Source organism: Martes martes (genome assembly GCF_963455335.1).
Source record: "Martes martes genome assembly, chromosome: 10".
Taxonomy (NCBI): Eukaryota; Metazoa; Chordata; class Mammalia; order Carnivora; family Mustelidae; genus Martes; species Martes martes.
In genome coordinates, this window is record NC_137898.1 from 17383901 (window position 1) to 17405647 (window position 21747).

The window sequence follows — 21747 nt, forward strand, 5'->3', positions numbered from 1 at the left end:
TATATTGACCTTCCTCATCTCTTATTATAGTCTTTGGCTTAAAATCTAATTGATCTGATATAAGGAGTGCCACCCCAGCTTTCTTCTGATGTCCATTAGCATGGTACATGGTTTTCCACCCCTCACTTTAAATCTGGAGGTGTCTTCGGGTCTAAAATGAGTTTCTTGTAGGCAACATATGGATGGGTTTTGGTTTTTTATCCATTCTGATACCCTGTGTCTTTTGATGGGGGCATTTAGCCCATTAACATTCAGGGTAACTATTGAGAGATATGAATTTAGTGCCATTGTATTGCCTGTAAGGTGACTGTTACTGTATATTGTCTCTGTTTCTTTCTGATCTACTACTTTTAGGGTCTCTCTTTGCTTAGAGGACCCCTTTCAATATTTCCTGTAGAGCTGGTTTGGTGTTTGCAAATTCTTTCAGCTTTTGTTTGTCCTGGAAGCTCTTTATGTCTCCTTCTATTTTCAATGATAGCCTAGCTGGATATAGTATTCTTGGCTGCATGTGTTTCTCACTTAGTGCTCTGGATATATCATGCCACTTCTTTCTGGTCTGCCAGGACTCTGTGAATAGGTCTGCTGCCTATCTAATGTTTTTACCCTTGTATGTAACAGACTTCTTTTCCTGGACTGCTTTCAGGATTTTCTCTTTGTCACTAAGACTTGTAAATTTTACTAACAGGTGACGAGGTGTGGACCTATTTTTCTTGATTTTGAGGGGCGTTCTTAGCATCTCCTGGACTTTGATGTTTGTTCCCTTTGCCATATTGGGGAAATTCTCTCCAATAATTGTCTCCAATATACCTTCTGCTCCCCTCTCTCTTTCTTCTTCTTCTGGAATCCCAATTATTCTAATGTTGTGTCGTCTTATGGTGTCGCTTATCTCTCGAATTCTCTCCTCATGGTCCAGTATTTCTTTGTCTCTCTTTTGCTCAGCTTCTTTATTCTCTGTCATTTGGTCTTCTATGTCACTAATTCTTTCTTCTGCCTCTTTCATCCTAGCAGTGAGAGCTTCCATTTTTGATTGTACCTCATTAACAGCTTTTTTGATTTCATCTTGGTTAGATTTTATTTCTTTTATTTCTCCAGAAAGGGCTTTTATCTCTCCGGAGAGGGTCTCTCTAATATCTTCTATGCCTTTTTCAAGCCCGGATAGAACCTTGAGAATTGTCATTCTGAACTCTAGATCTGTCATGTTACCAATGTCCATATTGATTAGGTCTCCAGCCTTCGGTACAGCCTCTCGTTCTTTTTTTTTTTTTGAGGTGAGTTTTTCTGCCTTGTCATTTTGTCCAGATAAGATTTGCTTTCTCCTGCTGTGGATTTCCGCTGTTCTTGGTGAGCGAAGTTGGTCTTGGCTGGGTTTCTTGTTGATATTCTGGGGGAGGGGCCTGTTGTAGTGATTCTCAAGTGTCTTTGCAGCAGTCGCAATTGCACCACCTTTGCCAGGGGCCAGACTAAGTAATCCGCTAGGGTTTGCTTTAGGGAGCTTTTGTTCCCTGAGCTCATTCCATAGAGTTCCGGAGGCCGGGAATGAAGATGGTGGCCCCCCAATCTCTGGCCCGGAGGAGCCGAGAGCTTGGGGTTCCGCCCCTCAGTGTGCCCTTAGAGAAAAGCGCCCAACCGCCCCACCTCCCTGGCCTGCGGTCGCACCTTGAGGAAAGCAGTCAATTGCTGGAACCTGGAGAAAAGTGCCCTGTCGCTTCCATCTCCGTGGCCTCCAGCCGCACTCCAAGCCCACCCAACCTGGGACTGGCACAAGGTAACCCCAGGCTGAGAGCTCACTTCCTCATCTTTGTTGCTGTAGGGGGCTTCCCCGCTCTACTACCTGCGAGCTCTGCGGCACTCAGACACCCCCGGTCATTCTGTGACCCCGCGGGACCTGGGGTTATGCTGACCCCGCCTGGGTTTCCCCTGGTTTAGTCTCTGGAGCGATGTCTCCCAGTGGGGCAGACTTTTAAAAGTCCCGATTTTGTGCTCCGTTGCTCCACCGCTTGCCGGGAGCCGGCCCCTCCCCCCGGGCTCTATCTTCCCGTCGCTTTGGATTCATTTCTCCACAGGTCCTACCTTTCAGAAAGTGATCGATTTTCTGTTTCTAGAATTGTTGCTCTTCTTCTCTTCGATTTCCCGTTGGATTTGTAGGTGTTCACAATGGTTAGATAAGCTATCTAGCTGATCTCCTGCTACCCGATGTCGTCTCAGCCTGCTACTTCTCCACCATCTTGACTCCTCCTTCACATATTGCATCTTAAATATATACAATTTCAATTAGTCAATTATACCTCAAAAAGCTAGAATAAAAAAGAATTTTATACTGTATGATTCAATTTATGCAACATTCTGGAAAAGATAGAATAATAGGAATAGAAAGGGATCAGCATTTGTCAGCATAGGGTTAGAGGCTAGGGTAGAAGGGGAGTACAATGATGCATGGGGAATTATTTTGGGTGATGAAACATTTTTACATTGGTTGTGATGTCATTACATAGCTGTATGTGTCAAAATGTACAGAACTTAGACTAAAAAGGATGAATGGTGTACTGTGAAGATTACATCTTATATAAGAGTGGGAAAAGGCAGATTTTCTACATTGAAACAACAGACACTTGGAAAGTAGAAGATAAGATTCTATTGCAAAACAACATAAAATACATTTACTCAAAAAGACTAAATTTACAAAGAAACATACTGGGTCTATATGAACACCAAAGAAAGCTTGTTAGGTGAAAAGAACTATGCAGTTTTTGGATGAGAATTCTTAATTCTCTAAAGCTAGTAACTATTCCTAAATCAACTCATACTGAAAACACAAACTAAACATAACTTTCACTAGAGTGGCCTATTAAAATTTTATTTTCAAACATAAATATGTTTAAAGAATAAATGTGGCTCTGATAAGGAATTGTAAGAAGGAGTACTAAGCTTATCAGATATCTAAGTGTCTTACAAATTAAGTGTAATTCCATAATGTCTTAAATGGCAGGAAAAAATAAGTATATATCTCTACAAATGCCCACCTAGAAAAATAAATAAAATTTAATCCCGAATTGAGTACTTACATCAAAGTGTAGATGGATCAAAAATTTAGCATAAAATGTAAAACCACAAAACAAACAAATGTTGAAAATCATGTGGAAGAATATGTTTAATATTGAAATAGGGAAGTCTTTCTGAGAAAGATACCAAGGTCAAAGAAAGTATTAATAGATCTGATTATGGGCATCTGGGTGGCTCAGTGGGTTAAGCTGCTGCCTTTGGCTCAGGTCGTGATCCCGGGGTCCTGGGATCAAGTCCCGCATCGGGCTCTCTGCTCGGGCAGGGAGCCTGCTTTCCCCCCACTCTCTGCCTTCCTTTATGCCTACCTGTGCTGTCTGTCAAATAAATAAATAAAATCTTAAAAAAAAATAGATCTGATTATGTATATGTAAAAATATTTCTACATGGCTAAAGATATTCTGCACAAAATAAGAACATCCAAATTAAATCATAGACTAGAAAAATGCTTATAGAATGGTGAACGGGATAATGTCTTTAGTGCATGATTAAGTCATAAAACTTCATATGGAAAAGAGCAGCAATCAAACAAAACATGTAAAAGTCAATAATAGATCATTCATAAAAGATGAATACAAATAATTTTAAACATGTGAATCAAATTCAATTATATTTACTGAATTTCAATTGCAGTAAACAAGTGAAATACAATGTTTTTAACAATCAGAATCTCAAATACTACAAATATTCATCAAGAACTTGTTGTTGAGAATGTGCACACACTCTAAACTGAGGGAAGTAGCATGGTTTGGTACAAGCTTATGGATGGCACGTGGGCAATAACTATGAACATCAACAATTTTAAATATATCTACTAATTGATCAAACAATTGCACTGCTAAAAACTCGTAATTAGAAAATTTCTAAAAGATTTCATTGCAAAGCTATTTGCCATAGAAAAAGAGTCAGGAAAAAATGACAAGTACCAGAAGCACTAATTAGCTATATCTTTATTAAGAAGTTTTAGGCAATAGGAGGAACCTAAGAATGAGTTCCATCTGTATACTGGTATGGAAGGATCTTCAGCAGGCCAAGTAGTAAATACAAAAGTTAGACACAAAGACAAACACATACATGAAAATATGATTTTTATAAGCAGAGATTATTAATTGAACAATCTTAGGAACAATAGCAATCTTAGTACAATGATGCATATGGAAGAACAGGGAGACTCTGCTGAGGGACAGATAGGATGTTTATTCCAAACCATTTCCTCTTTGTAAGGATTCTATTTTTTAATATTTATTTTATCTATTTTTTGCTCAGGTATATCTTAAAAAGTAAAATGTTACACAAAAAACTTCATATGAAGAGAAATTAAATAGAGAAGATAGCTTATATAACAGAAAGATTTTAACAATGAAAAAAATGAAGATAAAAGACAAGATACTGACCAGAAATAGAATTATGAATGAGACGAAAAGTAACAAAATTAAACATAGCAATTAATTATGAATTAGTATAACTCTATAAGTATTTGACTCTTTCACTGCACATTATTTGTTGACTATGACAGCAAATGCGTTTATAGTAAAATGGACTTTACCATTTGAGGAGATTGACACGAATGTTAAATTGCTTCATTCATGAGCAATGATGCACTTACTTCACAGCATGTATCATCTCAGAATTTCTCAGAGTGTAGATCAGTGGGTTCAGCATGGGGGTTATGACTGTGTAAAACACACTCAATGATTTGTCAATGGGGAACGTCTTAGTAGGTCTTACATACATGAAAATACATGGAACAAGGGAAAAAACCACCACAAGAATGTGGGAACCATAGGTCTGGAGGGCTTTCTGCATCCCTTCTGAGCTAAAGTTCTTTAGAGAGTGCAAGATGACACCATAAGAGATGAGCAAGAACGCAAACACAATAGTGCAGATCATCCCTCCATTGGCCATCACTAACAGGTCAGTGACATATGTGTCAGTACAAACCAATTTCATTAAGGGGTACATGTCACAGGAAAAATGGTCAATGATATTAGGACCACAAAATGGGCTCCCACAAATAGTGCTAACTTGAATAACTGAATGCAGAAAACCTCCCACCCAGGACACTAGCAGCAGCACAACACACACCCACTGCTTCATGATCACCAAATAATGCAAGGGCTTACGGATGGCCACATAACGTCAAGGCCATCACTAGCAGAAGACCTCTGAGCCACCAAAAAAGTGCTCTGTAAATAGCTGAGTCATACAAGATTGGAAGGATATGGTATTTTCTGCAAACAACAAACCTGAAATCAATCTGGGACAAATGCAAGAGCAGTAAGTGACATCCATAAAAGACAGCTTAGCAAGAAACAAGCACATAGGTGACCCAAGAGTCTTACTGACAGCTATAGTCACCACAATGAGCACGTTGCCCACCACAGTCAAAATACAGAAGAGCAAGAGCATAAAAAAAAGGACCTTCTGTTCCTTTGGATCTCAGGTGAATCCCAAGAGGACAAAGAAAGTTACACTGTTTCTTAGGTCCATCTAGTCTGGATAGGAGTGACTTCTCGTAGTAGAACCAGGTGATCTACAAAACAGCGGAGAAAGCCTTTAAATGCGATGTAAGATTAGTCTTTTGTTGATTCATTCAGTTAAAAGATTGTGTAAAAGATTGTGTCAGGAGTACCTATTTGTGTCACATTGTGATTTCCAAGTTGAACAAGTGATGGTTTCCCACACTCAGTGATAGCATACAAAATAATATTCAATGAAATAAGCGCCAATATAAAGGTAATCACACAATGCAAAGGTCAAGGGGAAGAATATATCAACCAAACAGCAATCAAAGAAGGTTTCACAGAGGAAGCATAGGCAGAGAGGCAGGCAGGGGGAGCGGGGGAGAGAGCAGTCTCCCTGCTGAGCAGAGATCCCAATGTGGGTCTCAATCTCAGGATTCTGGGACCATGTCCTGAGCCAAAGGCAGAGGCTTTAACCCACTGAGCCACCCAGGTGACCCCATAGTTAGTTTTCTTTCATTTTACTTAATACTGAATCTATTCTGCCGAGAAGGGTGGTTACATATATGAAATATTCACAAATTTAAATGTAATGTCTATGCAAGGTTTTGTTTTTGTTCTTGTTTTTCAGGTTTTTTCTAATTTTTTTAGTATTTTTTTCTGGAGTACCTATGTTAACAAGAAATGTGTTATGAATGAGGATGCAGCAATTAATGAAAGGGGGAAAAAATCATGAACAAGGTCTTTCCTGAAGGAACCCTATATTCTCATAATAAAGTCAATAAATAAAGTAACAATTTGATAAACTAATTACAATCATCACCACTGCTAATAAGAGAGCAAAGAAAGTACTCAGGGAGAATTCTTCTATGGAGAAGGTGATCAGAGAAGGCCTTTCTTCAAAGATCATGTTAAAGCTGAGTTGTAAAGGATAGAGAGAGGCTACCACAGAAACACTGTTATAGGTAGTAAAATTAGGTAAACATTCTAATTAATTTGTTCTCATTTCACTGATGGCATGACCTATATGTAGAAAAGGCTAAAAATTTCACAGGTATTTTTATTCCACTGGTATTGTGAAATACAGTGGTGAGCATGGACACTCTGATCTTTTTCTTGATTATAGTGGAAAAGCTTTCAATGTTTCCTGCTGAGTATGGTGTTAGTTGTGCATCTATCATATATGACCATTATTATATTGAGTTACATTCCTTCTATGAAAGAGTTTATAAATCATGAAAACATATTGAATTTCTGTGCTACCAATTAATAATCCATACAGGATTAAGAAAACAATTTCTTGGGGCGCCTGTGTGGCTTAGTGTGTTAAAGCCTCTGCCTTCATCTCAGGTCAAGATCTTAGGGTCCTGGGATCGAGCCCCTCATGGCACTCTCTGCTCAGCGGGGAGCCTGCTTTCTCCTCTCTCTGCCTGCCTCTCTGCCTACTTGTGATCTCTGTCTGTCAAATAAATAAATAAAATCTTTAAAAAAAAGAAAACAATTTATTTTACTAGAACATTGAAAAGAACAAAATACCTAAGAATAAGCTTAAACAAGGACCCAAAATTCTTCTATGCTGAAAAACTGTACAGTGTAGTTGACAGATACTCTGGAAGACACAGATAAAAGGGAGGAAAGACATTCATGAATTTATATGGTTCATGCTACTAAGTTGTCAGTGTTAGCTAAAGTGATCTACAGATTCAAAGCAATTCCTACTAAAAAAAAAAAAAAGTTTTCTTCCAGAAATAGAAAAATCCATCCTAAAATTCAGATGGAAAATCAAGGCATGCCCAGCAGCCAAATAACCCTGAGGTAACAAACAAACAATTAGAGGACTTCCTGGTTCTAAAACTAACTATAAAGTACGGTAATCAAAACTTTGTGATATCAGCATAAAGGCAGACACAACAATGGAATAAAATAAAGATCCTAGAGATAAACCTTTGCCTGCAGGTTCAAATGATTTTCAACAATGACAGAGCATTCATTGGGAAAGGACAGATGATTCAAATAATAGAACGGTGAAACTGGATATCCACATGCAAAACAATGAAGTTCAACCCTTAATCACATACACCATACACAAAAATTGAATCAAAATGGATCAGAGACCTAAACTGCCACATAGAACTATGAAACTCTTAGAAGAAAACTTCATAATTTTGGATTTGGTAATGATTTCTTGGGTAGGACACCAAAACCACGGACAAGAAAAGAAAAAACAACATGAATTACACTTTACCAAATTTAAGAAACTTTCTACATCAAAACACACTATCAACAGAGAGAAAAGGCATCCCACAAATGAGAGAAGATATTTGAAATTGATTTATTTGATAATCTGCTGGTATCCAGAATACATAACAAATGCACACATCTCAAAATCACACATGCCAAAAAAATAATACTAATAATAATAAAGAAAGAAAGAAACAAAGAAACAAAGAAAGAAAGGAAAAAATATCCTCATTAAAAATGAGCAAAGGACTTCAACGGGCATTTCTCCAAAGATATGAGATGTCATATAAGCACATGAAAAGATGCTCAATGTCACTAATCATTAGGGAAACACATTTCAAAACCATAAGACAATACTACTTCACACCCAACAGGAGAGCTATGACCACAAAACGTTAAAATTGTAACACATGTAAGATAGTGGAGAGATCAGAACAACTCTCCATTGCTGGTGGGAATGCACAATGATGTAGCTGCTATGGAAAACGCTATGGTACTTCCTAAAAAAATAAGCAGAAAAATATTATATGAGCCACAATTCCACTTTGTGATATATACACAAAATAATGGACATCACAGTCTCAAATAGGTATTTCTATACACATTTTCATGGCAGTATTTTTCACAATAGCCAGAAAGTAGAAGCAGCTGAAGTGTGTTCAAAGTGTGGTAAATGTATGAACAGAATGAGGTATATTCACAGAATGGATTATTATTCACTCTTAAAAATAAAGGAAATTCTGACATGTGTTAAAGCATACATATCCCACAATTCACTCTGCCAACTGAAATGAGACAGTCACAAAAAGACAGATATTATATGATTCCATACACACAGGTACTTAAAGTAGCCAAATTCATAAGCAATAAGAAAACAGAATGGTGGCTACCTAAGGCCCAGAGAGAGGGAATGGGGAATTAATGTTTAATGAGTGTGGAATTTCAGTTTGGGAAAATGAAAAAGCTCTGGAGATGGATGGTGCTGGTGCCCACACTACAAACGTCAACTAACTTAATTAACCATCATGCCATCACTGAATTGACATCATCATTGAATTGACTCAATGCCACTGGACTGTACATTTACAAATGGTTAAAAATGTGATTTTTGTTATTTGTATTTTACTACAAGTTAAAAACTACATTTAAAAAATAAGTTGCCTTCATTAACAGGAGAATGATGTCAACATAATCTATAGCACAATGGCTAGAGTATATGCACACATCATTGGCTTTACATTCACCTGTTTAGATAGTACATATAAAACCCAACAACTAAACAAGTAAATTCAAATCTCCAGAGCTATGTGTCCTGACAATCTGCTTTGTGCAAGAACTCTAACTAATCCTCACAGGACATTGAACTTTGACCATCAACTGGACAAGAGGTAAATCTAAAAAGGATATTTTTATAATGACAAATAATCCCCCTCTGGATCTGTCTTCCCAGTGCCTATATGTCAAAATAAACATACTTTGGATAAATACTATTCATGTGCTTCTGTACAAATTATCTTCTTTTCTCATTCCATTTAATAGACAAATTTATTTTAGGAACTGGTGGATATCTCTCAAAGTTACATCTTCTACCTCAGAACTTCCTCATGGCATTTTTCACCTCCAAATTTCTCAGTGCAGGTTTAAGTTTCACAAGGGAATCACCATGCTATACAACACAGTCACAGCTTGATCAATGGAGAAGGTGGTGAATGGGTGCAAATACATAAATATGCAGGACACAATACTAAGACCACAATAGTGACATGAGAGACACAGGCATGGATTTGTGTCTCCCCTCCAAGCTACAGGTCCTCCGTGAGCATATGGTGACCAACTAGGAGACCATCAAGAGGAATATTTTCACAGGCAGATGAACCCACTTTTGACAGCAACAGAAATACCACAGGTATGAGTGCCCATGCAGATGAGTTTCAGCCAAAGGTTTACGTCATGCACAAATGGTCTATGACAATGGAGCCACACACAGGCAGCCACACTGTGAAGAGGACCTAAATGGTTGCAAGGAGAAAGCCTCTAGTACATGCCAACTGAAAGAGGAAGCCATATCCTTGCCACTTGTGATGGTTTCATCGTAAAGAGCTTTACAGATGGCTACACAGATGCTCAGCAAAACCATAAGTCACACACTTCCTGAAAGAGATGGTTTTTCTTACAGCAAAGTGCCAAGTAGCATTTCGTCGTGGGTGGGGTGGGGGCAGCGTCATGGACTAATAACAGCAGATATATAGAAGGGATGTGTCAAACAGGCAGAAAATGGAAGCAATGCCCAAGGTCATGAAAAATGTACTATTGAATGAAAACACCTTTCTTAGATAAGAGTTCTTAGTAGGCAAAAGGTATAAGCTCTTCCTAAATTAATCTTCCTAAATTGAATCTCCTTAAAAATAGTAATTGGTTTTTCTTTTAACAACTAAACCCTGATAAACTTATTAAACTTAATTGTAAGCTTATATTATTTTTTTATTTATTTTTTAAAGATATTTATTTATCTGTTTTATTTATTTGACAGACAGAGATCACAAGTAGGCAGACAAGCAGACAGAGAGAGAGAGGGGTTAAGCAAGCTCCCTGCTGAGCAGAGAGCCTGATGCCAGGCTCCATCCCAGGACCCTGAGATCATGACCTGAGACGAAGGCAGAGGCTTTAACCCACTGAGCAACCAAGGAGCCCCTGCAAGCTTATTTTAAATGTTAAATTTATTTATCTTATTTAAATGTAAACTAACTATTTCATTTTACACTTGATTTGGAAATGTAAATATGAAAGACCATGCATAATTCTGAAAAATGAGAGTAATGAGGGACTATTATTCTTATCACATATCAAAATATGTTATATATCAAAGCAATTATATTACATATCAATTGGAACATGAATAAAGAGACCAATGAAACAGAATTGAGTCCTGAATCAGATCCAAATATATATGGGTAGTTAAAATATAATAGTCAGGATTTTAAGTTAATGGTACAAAGAAAATTATACAACTATTAAAAAAACCTAAATTTTAGAACAGTAATTAAAATTATATCCCTCTTTAGCTCCTATATCAAATAAAATGCTTAGGAAGCAAAAGTTTTAATGTATGATAGACAACCTCAAAAATGTTTTATTTTTTAAAGAGTTTATTTATTTACTTGACAGAGAAAGAGACAGAGAGAGAGGGAACACAGCAGGGGGAGTGGGAGAGGAAGAAGCAGGCTCCCCGCTGGGCAAGGAGCCCCATGCAGGGCTCAATCCCAGGACCCTGGAGATCATGACCTGAGCCAAAGGCAGATGATTAATGACTGAGCCAGCCAGATGTCCTAACCTCAAAAATGTGTTGTTTTGGTTTTTTTTTTTTTTTTTAAGATTGTGTTTATTTGACAGAGAGAGAGTTCAGAAGTAGGCAGAGAGGCAGGCAGAGAGAGAGGAAGGGAAGCAGACTCCCTTGCTGAGCAGAGAGCCCAATGCAGGCTCTACCCCAGGACCCTACGATCATGACCTGAGCCAAAGACAGAAGCTTTGACCCACTGAGCCACCCAGGCACCCCTCAAAAATGTTTTAAAAATTAAGTACTAAAATACAGTTGAAGAATATTTTGGTATGAATGAAAAGCCCTTAAAAGAAAAAAGAAAAAAGTTAAATGAATGAGAAATATTTTCTATGCCAAAAGCATTCTACATACTATACAAAAATTAAAAACATACCACTATCCAGAAAAGATCAATGATTGAATGAAAAATATAGAAGTATTAATAGATGATTCAGAGAAAAAGAAATAAAAATCATAGATAAGCTCAATAATATGAAAAAGATTACAATTTAACCATTGTCTTAAGCTATGAATACTTATCAGGTATGGTTTGTTAAGAATGTGGAACAAATACTCTGACAGACTTCAAGAAGCAGTTTAGCTACTACTACAATCCAAGGATGACAGTTTGACAGTAACTATAAATACTGACATTTAACTATCTGACCAGTGTTTCAAATACATATATCAACAATTCAACTCCTAGGAACTCATACTTGCACATGTTCACAAACATATAATTACTGCAAATTTTTTTTTTGTGGAAAAAGGTTAGTAATACCATGAACAGAAATGAATACATTTAATTTATTAAAAGTTTATAAGTGAGTAATATGGAGTAAAAGAAAAACTAAGAGATCTATATGGACTGGTATGGAAGATCTTCAAAATGCTGCAAAAGATTTCACTTATATGTGAAATTTTAAAAAAGCAAGCAAACAGAAACCAGAAATGGGCTCATACATACAGAGAACAACCAGATGGTTGCTAGAGTGGAGGTGGATGGAGAGATACACAAAATAGGTGAAGGGAATGAAAGATTCAGTTTCAATGACAAAATAATATGTCACAAGAATGCAAAAGGACAGGGACACCTGGGTGGCTCAGTCAGTTTAGCATCTGCCCTCAGCTCAGATCATGATCCCAGGGTACTGGGATCAAGCCCTGCATTGGGGTCCCTGCTCAGCAGGGAGCCTGCTTCCCCCCTGCCTCTGCCCCTTCCCCCTGCTTGCTCTCTCTCTCTCAAATAAATAAATAAATAAATAGGGGAGACAAACCATGAGAGACTATGGACTCTGAGAAACAAACTGAGGGTATTAGAGGGGATGGGGTGGAGGGATGGGTAAGCCTGGTGGTGGATATTATGGAGGGCACGTATTGCATGGAGCACTTGGTGTGGTGCATAAACAATGAATTGAGGAACACTGAAAAAAATGAACTTTAATTTAATATTTAAAAAAAGAATGAAACAGTCAAAAGCAATTTATCAACACTGTAGAGTAACACATCAAAACTAGATTTATCCACATCACACTGGATAAAAATGCAAGACCCATAGATATGTTGTCTGCAGGAGACTCATCTTAGACCTATCACAATGAACATCTCTTATTGTACGTGATTGTTGACTCTCTATATTGTATACCTGAAACTACTCTCATGCTGTATGACAGTCACTTTAATTAAAAACTTAAAAATAAACAAAACTATCTTAACTTAAAAGTTTATTTTAAAAAAAGAAGTAGCATAATAAAGGCAAACATTTATATACCCACAGAAAAATTCACATACATATATTTAAATACAAGTGCATTTGTAAAGTTGTTACCTTAGGAGTCTTAAACAGATTAAGTGGCTAATTCAGGAAAGGGACTAGAGACCATGCTGAGAGAGAAGTATGCAATTTATGGCAAAGGAATAGGAGACCTTAGTTTCATCCGGTAGCAGGAATTCAACTAGATAGCTATGAAATCATCCTGAAAACGTGTGAACTCAACCAGAGATCTAAGAAAACAATAGCTCCAACTCTACAAATAGAAGAGTGACCACTTTCTGCAAGGTTTAGGAGATGCAGAGAAGTGACCCCAAGGTGATGTAAGGGGAGATAGGCTGCAAGGGGAGGGAGCCTCTGTCAGCCAGCTATCAGCAGGTGATATAGCAGCAGAGTGCAAAATCAGAACTTCTAGAAGTCTGCTCCAATGAGGGATGTTGACCGGGTGGCTAACCTGGGGTGAAACCCTAGCTGGGACAATGTGGTCTCAAGACCCTCAGGGTCACAGGAAGACCAGGGGTGCCTGAGTATGGCAGAGTTCCAAGGAATAGGAGTGGGCTCTCAGCTCAGAGTTGCCATAACCCATGAACCATGGCACAGTCAGGCAACTTCTCTCCAAACAGGGGACCAACAAAGAGCAGAACCGGCAAGACTCCCCTTCCCAGGAGGAGTGGTGCAAGAGCCACTGCAGGAGTCTGGAGAGTTTGAGACTCAAAACAGGGCCATGTGCCTGTGATAAAACCCTGGTCACAGGCTGGAGAGTTCAGAGGGTGGCCAGAGACCAGAAAGACAGGAGTGATTGACTGCTTTTCTCTGAGGGTGCACTGAGGAGTGGGGTCCCAAGCTCTCAGCTCCAGAGATACCCTAGGGAGACCCATTTTCATGCTCATCTTCCAAAGCAGCATGGAAAGGCTTCAAGGAACAAAAGCCACATAGAGCAAACTGGAACAGGTTACTTATCCTGGCCCCCTGGCAAGGGCAGTACAATTCCTCCAGGGGCAAATACACTTGACAATCAAAGCAACAGACCCCTCCCACAAAAGATCCTCAAGAACATCCAGCCAATACCCAGTTTACTGATCAATGATAACTGCAAAACTCCAGGGCAGGGGGAAATAGCACCTAGAATTAATGGCTTTTTCACACTAATTCTTCACCCTTTCAACTTTATTTTTTTTTATTGTATTCTCTTTCCTTTTTCAACTACTTTCCTATTTTATCAACTCATTTATCTTTTTTAATTTTAATTTTTACACATATAGTCTATCCCTTCATTGTATTTAATTTTATTTTTGTTTATATGTTCCTCTTTTTTTTTTAAGATTTTAGTTATTTATTTGACAGACAGAGATCACAAGTAGGCAGAGAGGCAGGCAGAGAGAGAGGAGGAAGCAGGCTCCCTGCCGAGCAGAGAGACCAATGTGGGGCTCGATCCCAGGACCCTGAGATCATGACCTGAGCCGAAGGCAGAGACTTTAACCCACTGAGCCACCCAGGCACCCCTGTTCTTCTTTCTTTACAATTTCGATATGTACTTTCTTCTAACAAATTAACTGAAATGCACTCAGGATATAGTATTGCTCTGTTGTGTTTACCTGTCTGTTTATATCCTTTCCTTTGTTCTTTTCTTTTCTTGTCTTTTAATTTTCTTTTCTACAGTTATATTCTATTTTTTTATATTTAATCTTATTTTTATACATATATATATACATTTTTCTTTCTTTATAATTTTGGGAGTTTTCTAACAGACCAAAGTACACACAGGATTCGGTGTATTGTTCTATTGTGTTCATCTTTCTTTCTTTTTTTTTTATTTTGGTTCGATTTTGGGTCTCTTCAGATTTGTTTAATGCATATTTCTCTGGGGTTGTTTCCATTTTAATACTTTGTTCTCTCATTTATCTATTCTTCTCTGGACAGAATGACAAGATAGAAAATTTCACCTCAAAAAAGAACGAGAGGAAGAACTGACTGCCAGGGTCCATATCACTATGTACCTAAGTAAGATATCAGAACTAGAATTCAGAAAAACAATTATAAAGATACTAGCTAGGATTGGGGAAAAAAAAAAAAAAGGAAGACACTAGAGCATCCCCTTCTGGAGAAATTGAAGAACTAAAACCTAACCAAGTTGAAATCAAAAAGGCTATTAATGAGATGTAATTTTAAAAAAAATGAAGGCTCTAATTGCTAGGATGAATGAGGCAGAAGAGAGAATTAGTGATACAGAAGACAAAATGATGGAGAATAAAGAAGTTCAGAAAAAAGAGAGATAAATAACTACTAGATCATGAAGGGAGAATCCTAGGGAAAAGGGACACCACAAAAGAAACAATTTTAGAATAATTGGGGTCTGAGAAAAAGAGATAAGAGGGAGGGGGGCAGAAGGTACATTGCAGCAAATTATAGTGGAGAACTGCCCTAATCTGGGGACAGAAACAGGCATCCAAGTCCAGGAGGCATGGAGGAACCCACTCAAAATCAATAAAAACAGGTCAACACCTGACATATAATAGTGAAACTTGCAAATCTCAGAGACAAGGAGAAAATCCTGCAAGTAGCTCAGGACAAGAGGTCTGTAACATACAAGGGTAGAAATATTAGACTGGAAGCATAACTCTCCAGAATCCTTACAGGTCACAAAGGACGGGCATGATATATCCAGGGTGCTAAACAAGAAATATATGTAACCAAGAATACTTTATCCAGCTAGGATGTCATTCAAAAGAGGAGTGATAAAAAGCTTCCAGGACAAACAAAAACTGAAAGAATTTGTGATTACCAAACCAGCCCTACAGGAAATATTAAAAGGGACCCTCTGAGTAAAGGGAGGGCCCAAAAGTAGCCAGAAAGGAACAGAGACAATATACAGAAATGGTCATGTTACAGGTAATACAATGGCACTAAATTCATATCATTCAACCGTTACTCTGAATGTAAATGGGCTAAATGCCGCAATCAAAGGATATAGGGTATGATATCAGATTGGATAAAAAAGCAATACCCACAGATATGTTGTCTGCAAGAGACTCATTTTTGACCCAAAAGATACCTTTGGATTTAAGGTGAGGGGGTGGAGAACCATTTACCATGCTAATGGACATCAAAAGAAAGCTGAGGTGATAATCCTAACATCAGAAAAATTACATTTTAAACCAAAGACTGTAATAAGAGATGAGGGAGAACACTATCATAATTAAAGGGTCTATCCAACAAGATAGTCTAACATCTGTAAATATTTATGCCCCTAACAAAGGAGCAGCCAATTATAGAAATAAGTTAATAACAAAAGTAAAGAAACAAATTGATACTACAATAATAGTGGGGGACTTTAACATCTCCTTCATTGAAATGGACAGATCATCTAAACAGAAAATCGACAAGGAAACAAGATTTTGAATAACACAATGGACCAGATGGACTTCAAAGATATATTCAGAACATTCCACCCTAAATCAAAAAAATCCACATACTCCTCAAGTGCACATGGAACATTCTCCAGAATACATCACATCCTGGGTCACAAATCAGGTCTCAACCAGTACCACAAGTCCGTGAACGTTCCCTGCATTATTTTCAGACCACAATGCTTTGAAACTAGAACTCAATCACAAGAGGAAATGTAGAAAGAACTCAAATACATGAAAACTAAAGAGCATCCTACTAAAAAATGAATGGGTTAACCAGGAAACTAAAGAATCATAAAAGAAAAGTCATGGAAACAAATGAAAATGAAAACACAACTGTTCAAAACCTTGGGATGCCACAAAGACAGCCCTAAGAGGGAAGTATATAAGAATACATACCTTTCTCAAGAAACAAGAACAGTCTCAAATACGCAACCTAACCTTAACACCTAAGGAGCTGGAGAAAGAACAGAAAAGAAAGCCTAAACCCAGCAGGAAAAGAGAAACAAGAAAGATTAGAGCAGGATTCAATGAAATAGAAACCAAAAGAACAGTAGAACAAATCAACAAAACTAGAAGATGGTTCTCTGAAAGAATTGATAAGATTGATAAATCCTTGGCCAGATTTATCAAAAAGAAAAGAGAAAGGACTGAAATAAATAAAATCATGAATGAAAGAGGAGAGATCACACCATAACAAAGAAATCCAAACAATTATAAGATCATATTATGAGAAATTAGATGCCAAAAAACTAGGTAATATGGAAGAAATGGATGCATTTCTAGAGACATATAAACTACCAAAACTTTTTTAAGCATTTTATCCCATTGTGTAAGGTTTGCTTTTTTATTAATTTTTATCTATTACACTTCAATCTTCCTTATAAAAACAGAAGTGTTACACTTTTTATATTATACCTAAGGCAACAGAAATTTAATGAACAAAACATTCCATGCATCATTAAATATCACAAATAATATAATAAAAAGAATTACTTTATTATTTTAAGATCTTCTTTAATTCTTTATTTGAGAAAATCAGAGAGAAAGCAGTGTAAGGAGCAGAGGGAAGGGACAAGCAGACTCCACACTGAGCAGGGAGCCTTACCCAGGGATCATGACTCTGAGATCATAACCTGAATCCAAACCAAGAAGCAGAAGATTTAACCAACTGAGCCACCTTGGTGCCCCAAAAAGAATTACCATAAATGACACGAATATAATGAAAATAATGCTAGCTATCAGAAAAAACTTGAAAATACAGACTTATCAAAGCTTAGTAAAACCATATAAAAATTTCCTCACTAATTTTTATCTATTGTTGAATCCCTGCTATAAAGGCATCACACCTTTAAATGAAGTCTTACAGGTATTATGAACCTTACATTCTAGTAGGAAGGGAAACTGTTCTTATAACACAATCATCTAGTTCATCTTTAATTATAATTGACAATTTCTTTGGAAAAAAAATGGAACTCGGAATCATTTTAAGAATACTTCTGCGTTCTCAGAAAATGGATCCAATGTAAAGGAATTCTCCTTGTGGTAGATAATACACTTATCAACTAAAAGATATAACATTTCTACTCCAGAGCTTCTTCATAGCATTTGTCATCTCAGAATTTCTCAGAGTGTAGATCAGTGGGTTCAGCATGGGCGTTATGACTGTAAAAAACACTCCCAATGACTTGTCACTGGGGAAGGTTTTAACAGGTCTTACATACATGAAAATACATGGAACAAAGAATAAGACCACCACAAGGATGTGGGAACCACAGGTCTGGAGGGCTTTCCGCCTCCCTTCTGAACCAAAGTTCTTTAGAGAGTACAAAATAACACCATAAGAGATGAGCAAAAACACAAACACAATAGTGCACATCATCCCCCCATTGGCCACCACTAACAGGCCAATGACATACGTGTCAGTACAAACCAATTTCATTAAGGGGTACATGTCACAGGAAAAGTGGTCAATGATATTGGGACCACAGAATGGGAGCCCATAAATAGTGCTGACTTGAATAATTGAATGCAGAAAACCTCCCACCCAGGACACTACCAGCAGCACAACACACACCCACTGCCTCATGATCACCAAATAATGCAAGGGCTTACAGATGGCCACATAACGGTCATAAGCCATCACTAGCAGAAGAAAGACCTCTGAGCCACCAAAAAAGTGCTCTGTAAATAGCTGAGTCATACAAGATTGGAAGGATATGGTATTTTCTGCAAACAACAAATCTGAAATCAATCTGGGGCAAATGCAAGAGGAATAAGTGACATCCATAAAAGACAAGTTAGCAAGAAACAAGTACATAGGCGAGCCCAGGGTCTTACTGACAGCTATAGTCACCACAATGAGCACATTGCCCACCACAGTCAAAATATAGAAGAGCAAGAACATAACAAAAAGGACCTTCTGTTCCTTTGGATCTCGGGTGAGGCCCAAGAGGACAAAGTAAGTTACATTGTTTCTTGGGTCCATCTAGTCTGGATGGGAGTGACTTCTATTAAAACCAGGTGATCTACAAAACAGGAGAGAAAGCCTTTAAATGCATTATAAGGTTAACCTTTTATTGATTCATTCAATTAAAAGATTGTGTGAAAGATTGTGGCAGGAGTACCTATTTGTGTCACAGACATTGTGATTTCCAAGTTGAACAAGTCACGGTTTTCTACACTCTGTGATAACATACATAATAGTATTCAATGAAATAAGTGCCAATATAAAGGTAGTCACACAATGCAAAGGTCAGTGGTAGGAATATATTAATCAAACAGCAAACAAAGAAGGCTTCCCAGAGGAAGCACCCCTTCCTGAGATCTAAAGGAGAAGTGGAAGGACAAGAGGGCAAGGGATTCCATGCAAGAGTGCACAGTTTATAAAGTCACAAAAGTGAAATACTCAAGATCCCTTTAAAGTAACTGATACACTTCAATTGAGTGGAGCAAATTAAGAATGGAAAGTCACTGCTCTGGATTGTTTCTTCCCTCACTGAGACTTCTTTCTTAGGGTCTTTGGTTGGATATGCCCTCTTTCCTTGAACAATAAACATGGAACCTTTCCAATGTTGCGTCTCTCCTTAAATTTTTAAACTTCATATATGCAGCATCTCCAACTCTGAACATCTCCAGTTGGATATTAATTCAGAAATTATAAAACTAAATTTTTAATTTTAGCCACAAATGTAGGTGTTTGCCATCTGACTAAATGGTTCCACCTTCCAAATCACTTCCCAGACAAGAAATATCCCTGTGCCTTTCATGCCTTTCTTGCTCTCATATCCCATATTGAGACCTTTAGCGAATCTTATTAGCCCCATTTGAAATAAATCACAAAGTTGGTTATTTCCCTTCCCTCCCCACCCCACTAGACATCTGCACTGTCTCTTCCCTTTCATTCTGGCCTCCACCATTTCTTTTTCCTAACACAGCCCAAGTGACCCTTTTTAAATCTGATACTGATTTGATCAGTCCACTGCTCACAACATCTACAGTGGATTCTACTCATTCACTCACATTTTAATGAATCACATTTCATATTTACAGTAATAGAAACTATAATCCCCATTCCACACTTGAACAAACTGAGACTCTGAACATCTATTTTTCCCAAGTTCACCCATTTTGAAGTGACAAAACTAGAAATGGAACTCAACTTTGCTTTATCTCAAAGTGATCTAACTTTTACATAATAGAGATACTCGCACAATTGTAAAGCCTAGTTTCCACTATTTATTGTTAGTCTTACCTTAGGAAGACAAGTCCATGCTCAAGGAACACTTTTTATTCATTCACAGGAACCTAGAATTCTTCTGTCATCCAGTTTGACAAGAGTGGACAGAAAGCTGGATTGTTATTTGAGGACATATTTTATTTCATTCAATTCTCTGTCCATTCTCTCCGTGGAGTCCTCTGGTTATTCAGAAGGTTGTTTTTATTTATATTGTAGATCACTTCCTAAGAATTCCAGGTTCCACAGAGAAAAACAAAAATTTAGCACATTAGGATAATTATCTTAAAGACAAGGAAATCCTATCTTTACAGAAAACGAGAGCAACCAGACATTTCCAACAGTGATTTATCTCAAGTAATTTCTTTCCTGCTAATTTCTGAATAGGAAAATATCATTCCACTCTTTATTCAACTTCATTATGTCCTTTGCTTGCTCAGATTGGCTGACCTGGTATTTTTAAGAAACATTCTTGTGTTTTTCATTAGATAATGCTTTAAACCTAACAGAAACCTCCTCAAAACTGTGTATCTGTTTTTAGGAGCATAGCATATTCTTCCCAACATGAGCAAGGAACACTGGACATATTATCCCTTCTAGCCACATTCCTCATTAAGTCCTAGAATTGGAAAGTGTCCAAGACTGATCCTTCCTTAATTAAATTCACTGGGAATTTCCACAAAAAAACTTTAAAAAAATATCTCTATAAAGATACTCGGAGGCCAAATCACATAATTAAGGTCAGAAAGACGTAACATAAAAAAAAAAAAATAGCTTTAGAACCATTGTAAGACCATCGCTAGTCAAGAATAAAATTTTAGCCCAGTCATGCTGCATTAGGGAAAAAAAAATTCATGTATTTCCCCACTTGTCATAGCAAGCTTTTCTTTCCTTTCATTTAATAGTAAATTTATCTGTCTTAAAGTGTGGTTAGATGTTTTAGATATATGTTTATATATAAAATAACTATTAAACTATTAATTTCTTTAATTCGGAGCTCTGATCTACTGCCAGAAACCATGCTATGAATGGGGACACAGTAATTAAAGAAATAGTGGGGAAAATTATGCAAAAGTTCCTTCCTGCATGGACCTTATATTCTTATAATAGAGTTAGACAGCAAATATGGGGACAATTTGCTAAACTAAATATAATCTTCACGATGGCTAATAATACAGCAAACAAGGTAACAGGAAAAGCAGAAAAAGGTGACCAAGGAGGGTCTTTCTTCAAAGGTAATATTTAAGCTGAGATATGAAGCTAGTAGCTACCATCAGAAACACTATTTTAGGTAGCAAAATTAAGTAAACATTCTAAGTAATGTGTTCTCACTTCATTGATGGCATGACCTATATGTAGAAAGGTTAAAAATTTCACAAGGATTTTTATTCCAGTGCTATTGTGAAATGGAGTGGTAAGCATGGACACTCTGATCTTTTTTCTGACTATGGTGGGAAAGTTCTCAACCTTTCCATGCCGAGTTTGATGTTAATTGTGGCTTGTTCATATATGGCCATTATTATATTGAAGTACATTCCTTCTATACCAAATTTGTTGAGAAGTTTTGTATTGATTTTTTTAACATGAAAACATATTAAATTTCTGTGCTACCATTTAATAATCCATAGAGAATTAAGAAAACAATTTCTCTTACTAGAACATCAAAAAGAACAAAATACTTAAGAATAAGCTTAAACAAGGACCCAAAATTTTTCTACACTGAAAAACTGCACAGTGTTGTTGAAAGATATTCTAGG

The 21747-nt window shown here is 37.2% G+C and overlaps 1 protein-coding gene and 1 pseudogene across 2 annotated transcripts in view; both read right to left on the bottom strand.

Annotated features, from left to right (window-relative positions):
- LOC308350279 (olfactory receptor 4A47-like) overlaps positions 1–5547 on the bottom strand; it is a 31492-nt pseudogene extending 25945 nt beyond the window's left edge. Inside the window, exon 1 of the transcript in view lies at positions 4681–5547. The product of the transcript in view is annotated as an olfactory receptor 4A47-like (transcript). The remainder of the gene's footprint in view (positions 1–4680) is intronic.
- A 12268-nt stretch (positions 5548–17815) lies between these two features.
- On the bottom strand, positions 17816–18742 carry LOC308350277 (olfactory receptor 4A47-like; the record flags this gene model as incomplete). Its single annotated transcript, XM_080815413.1, has 1 exon — positions 17816–18742. The coding sequence occupies one exon, from the start codon at positions 18740–18742 to the stop codon at positions 17816–17818; it is 927 nt and encodes a 308-aa protein (XP_080671539.1).
- Between the last annotated feature and the right edge of the window lie 3005 nt (positions 18743–21747).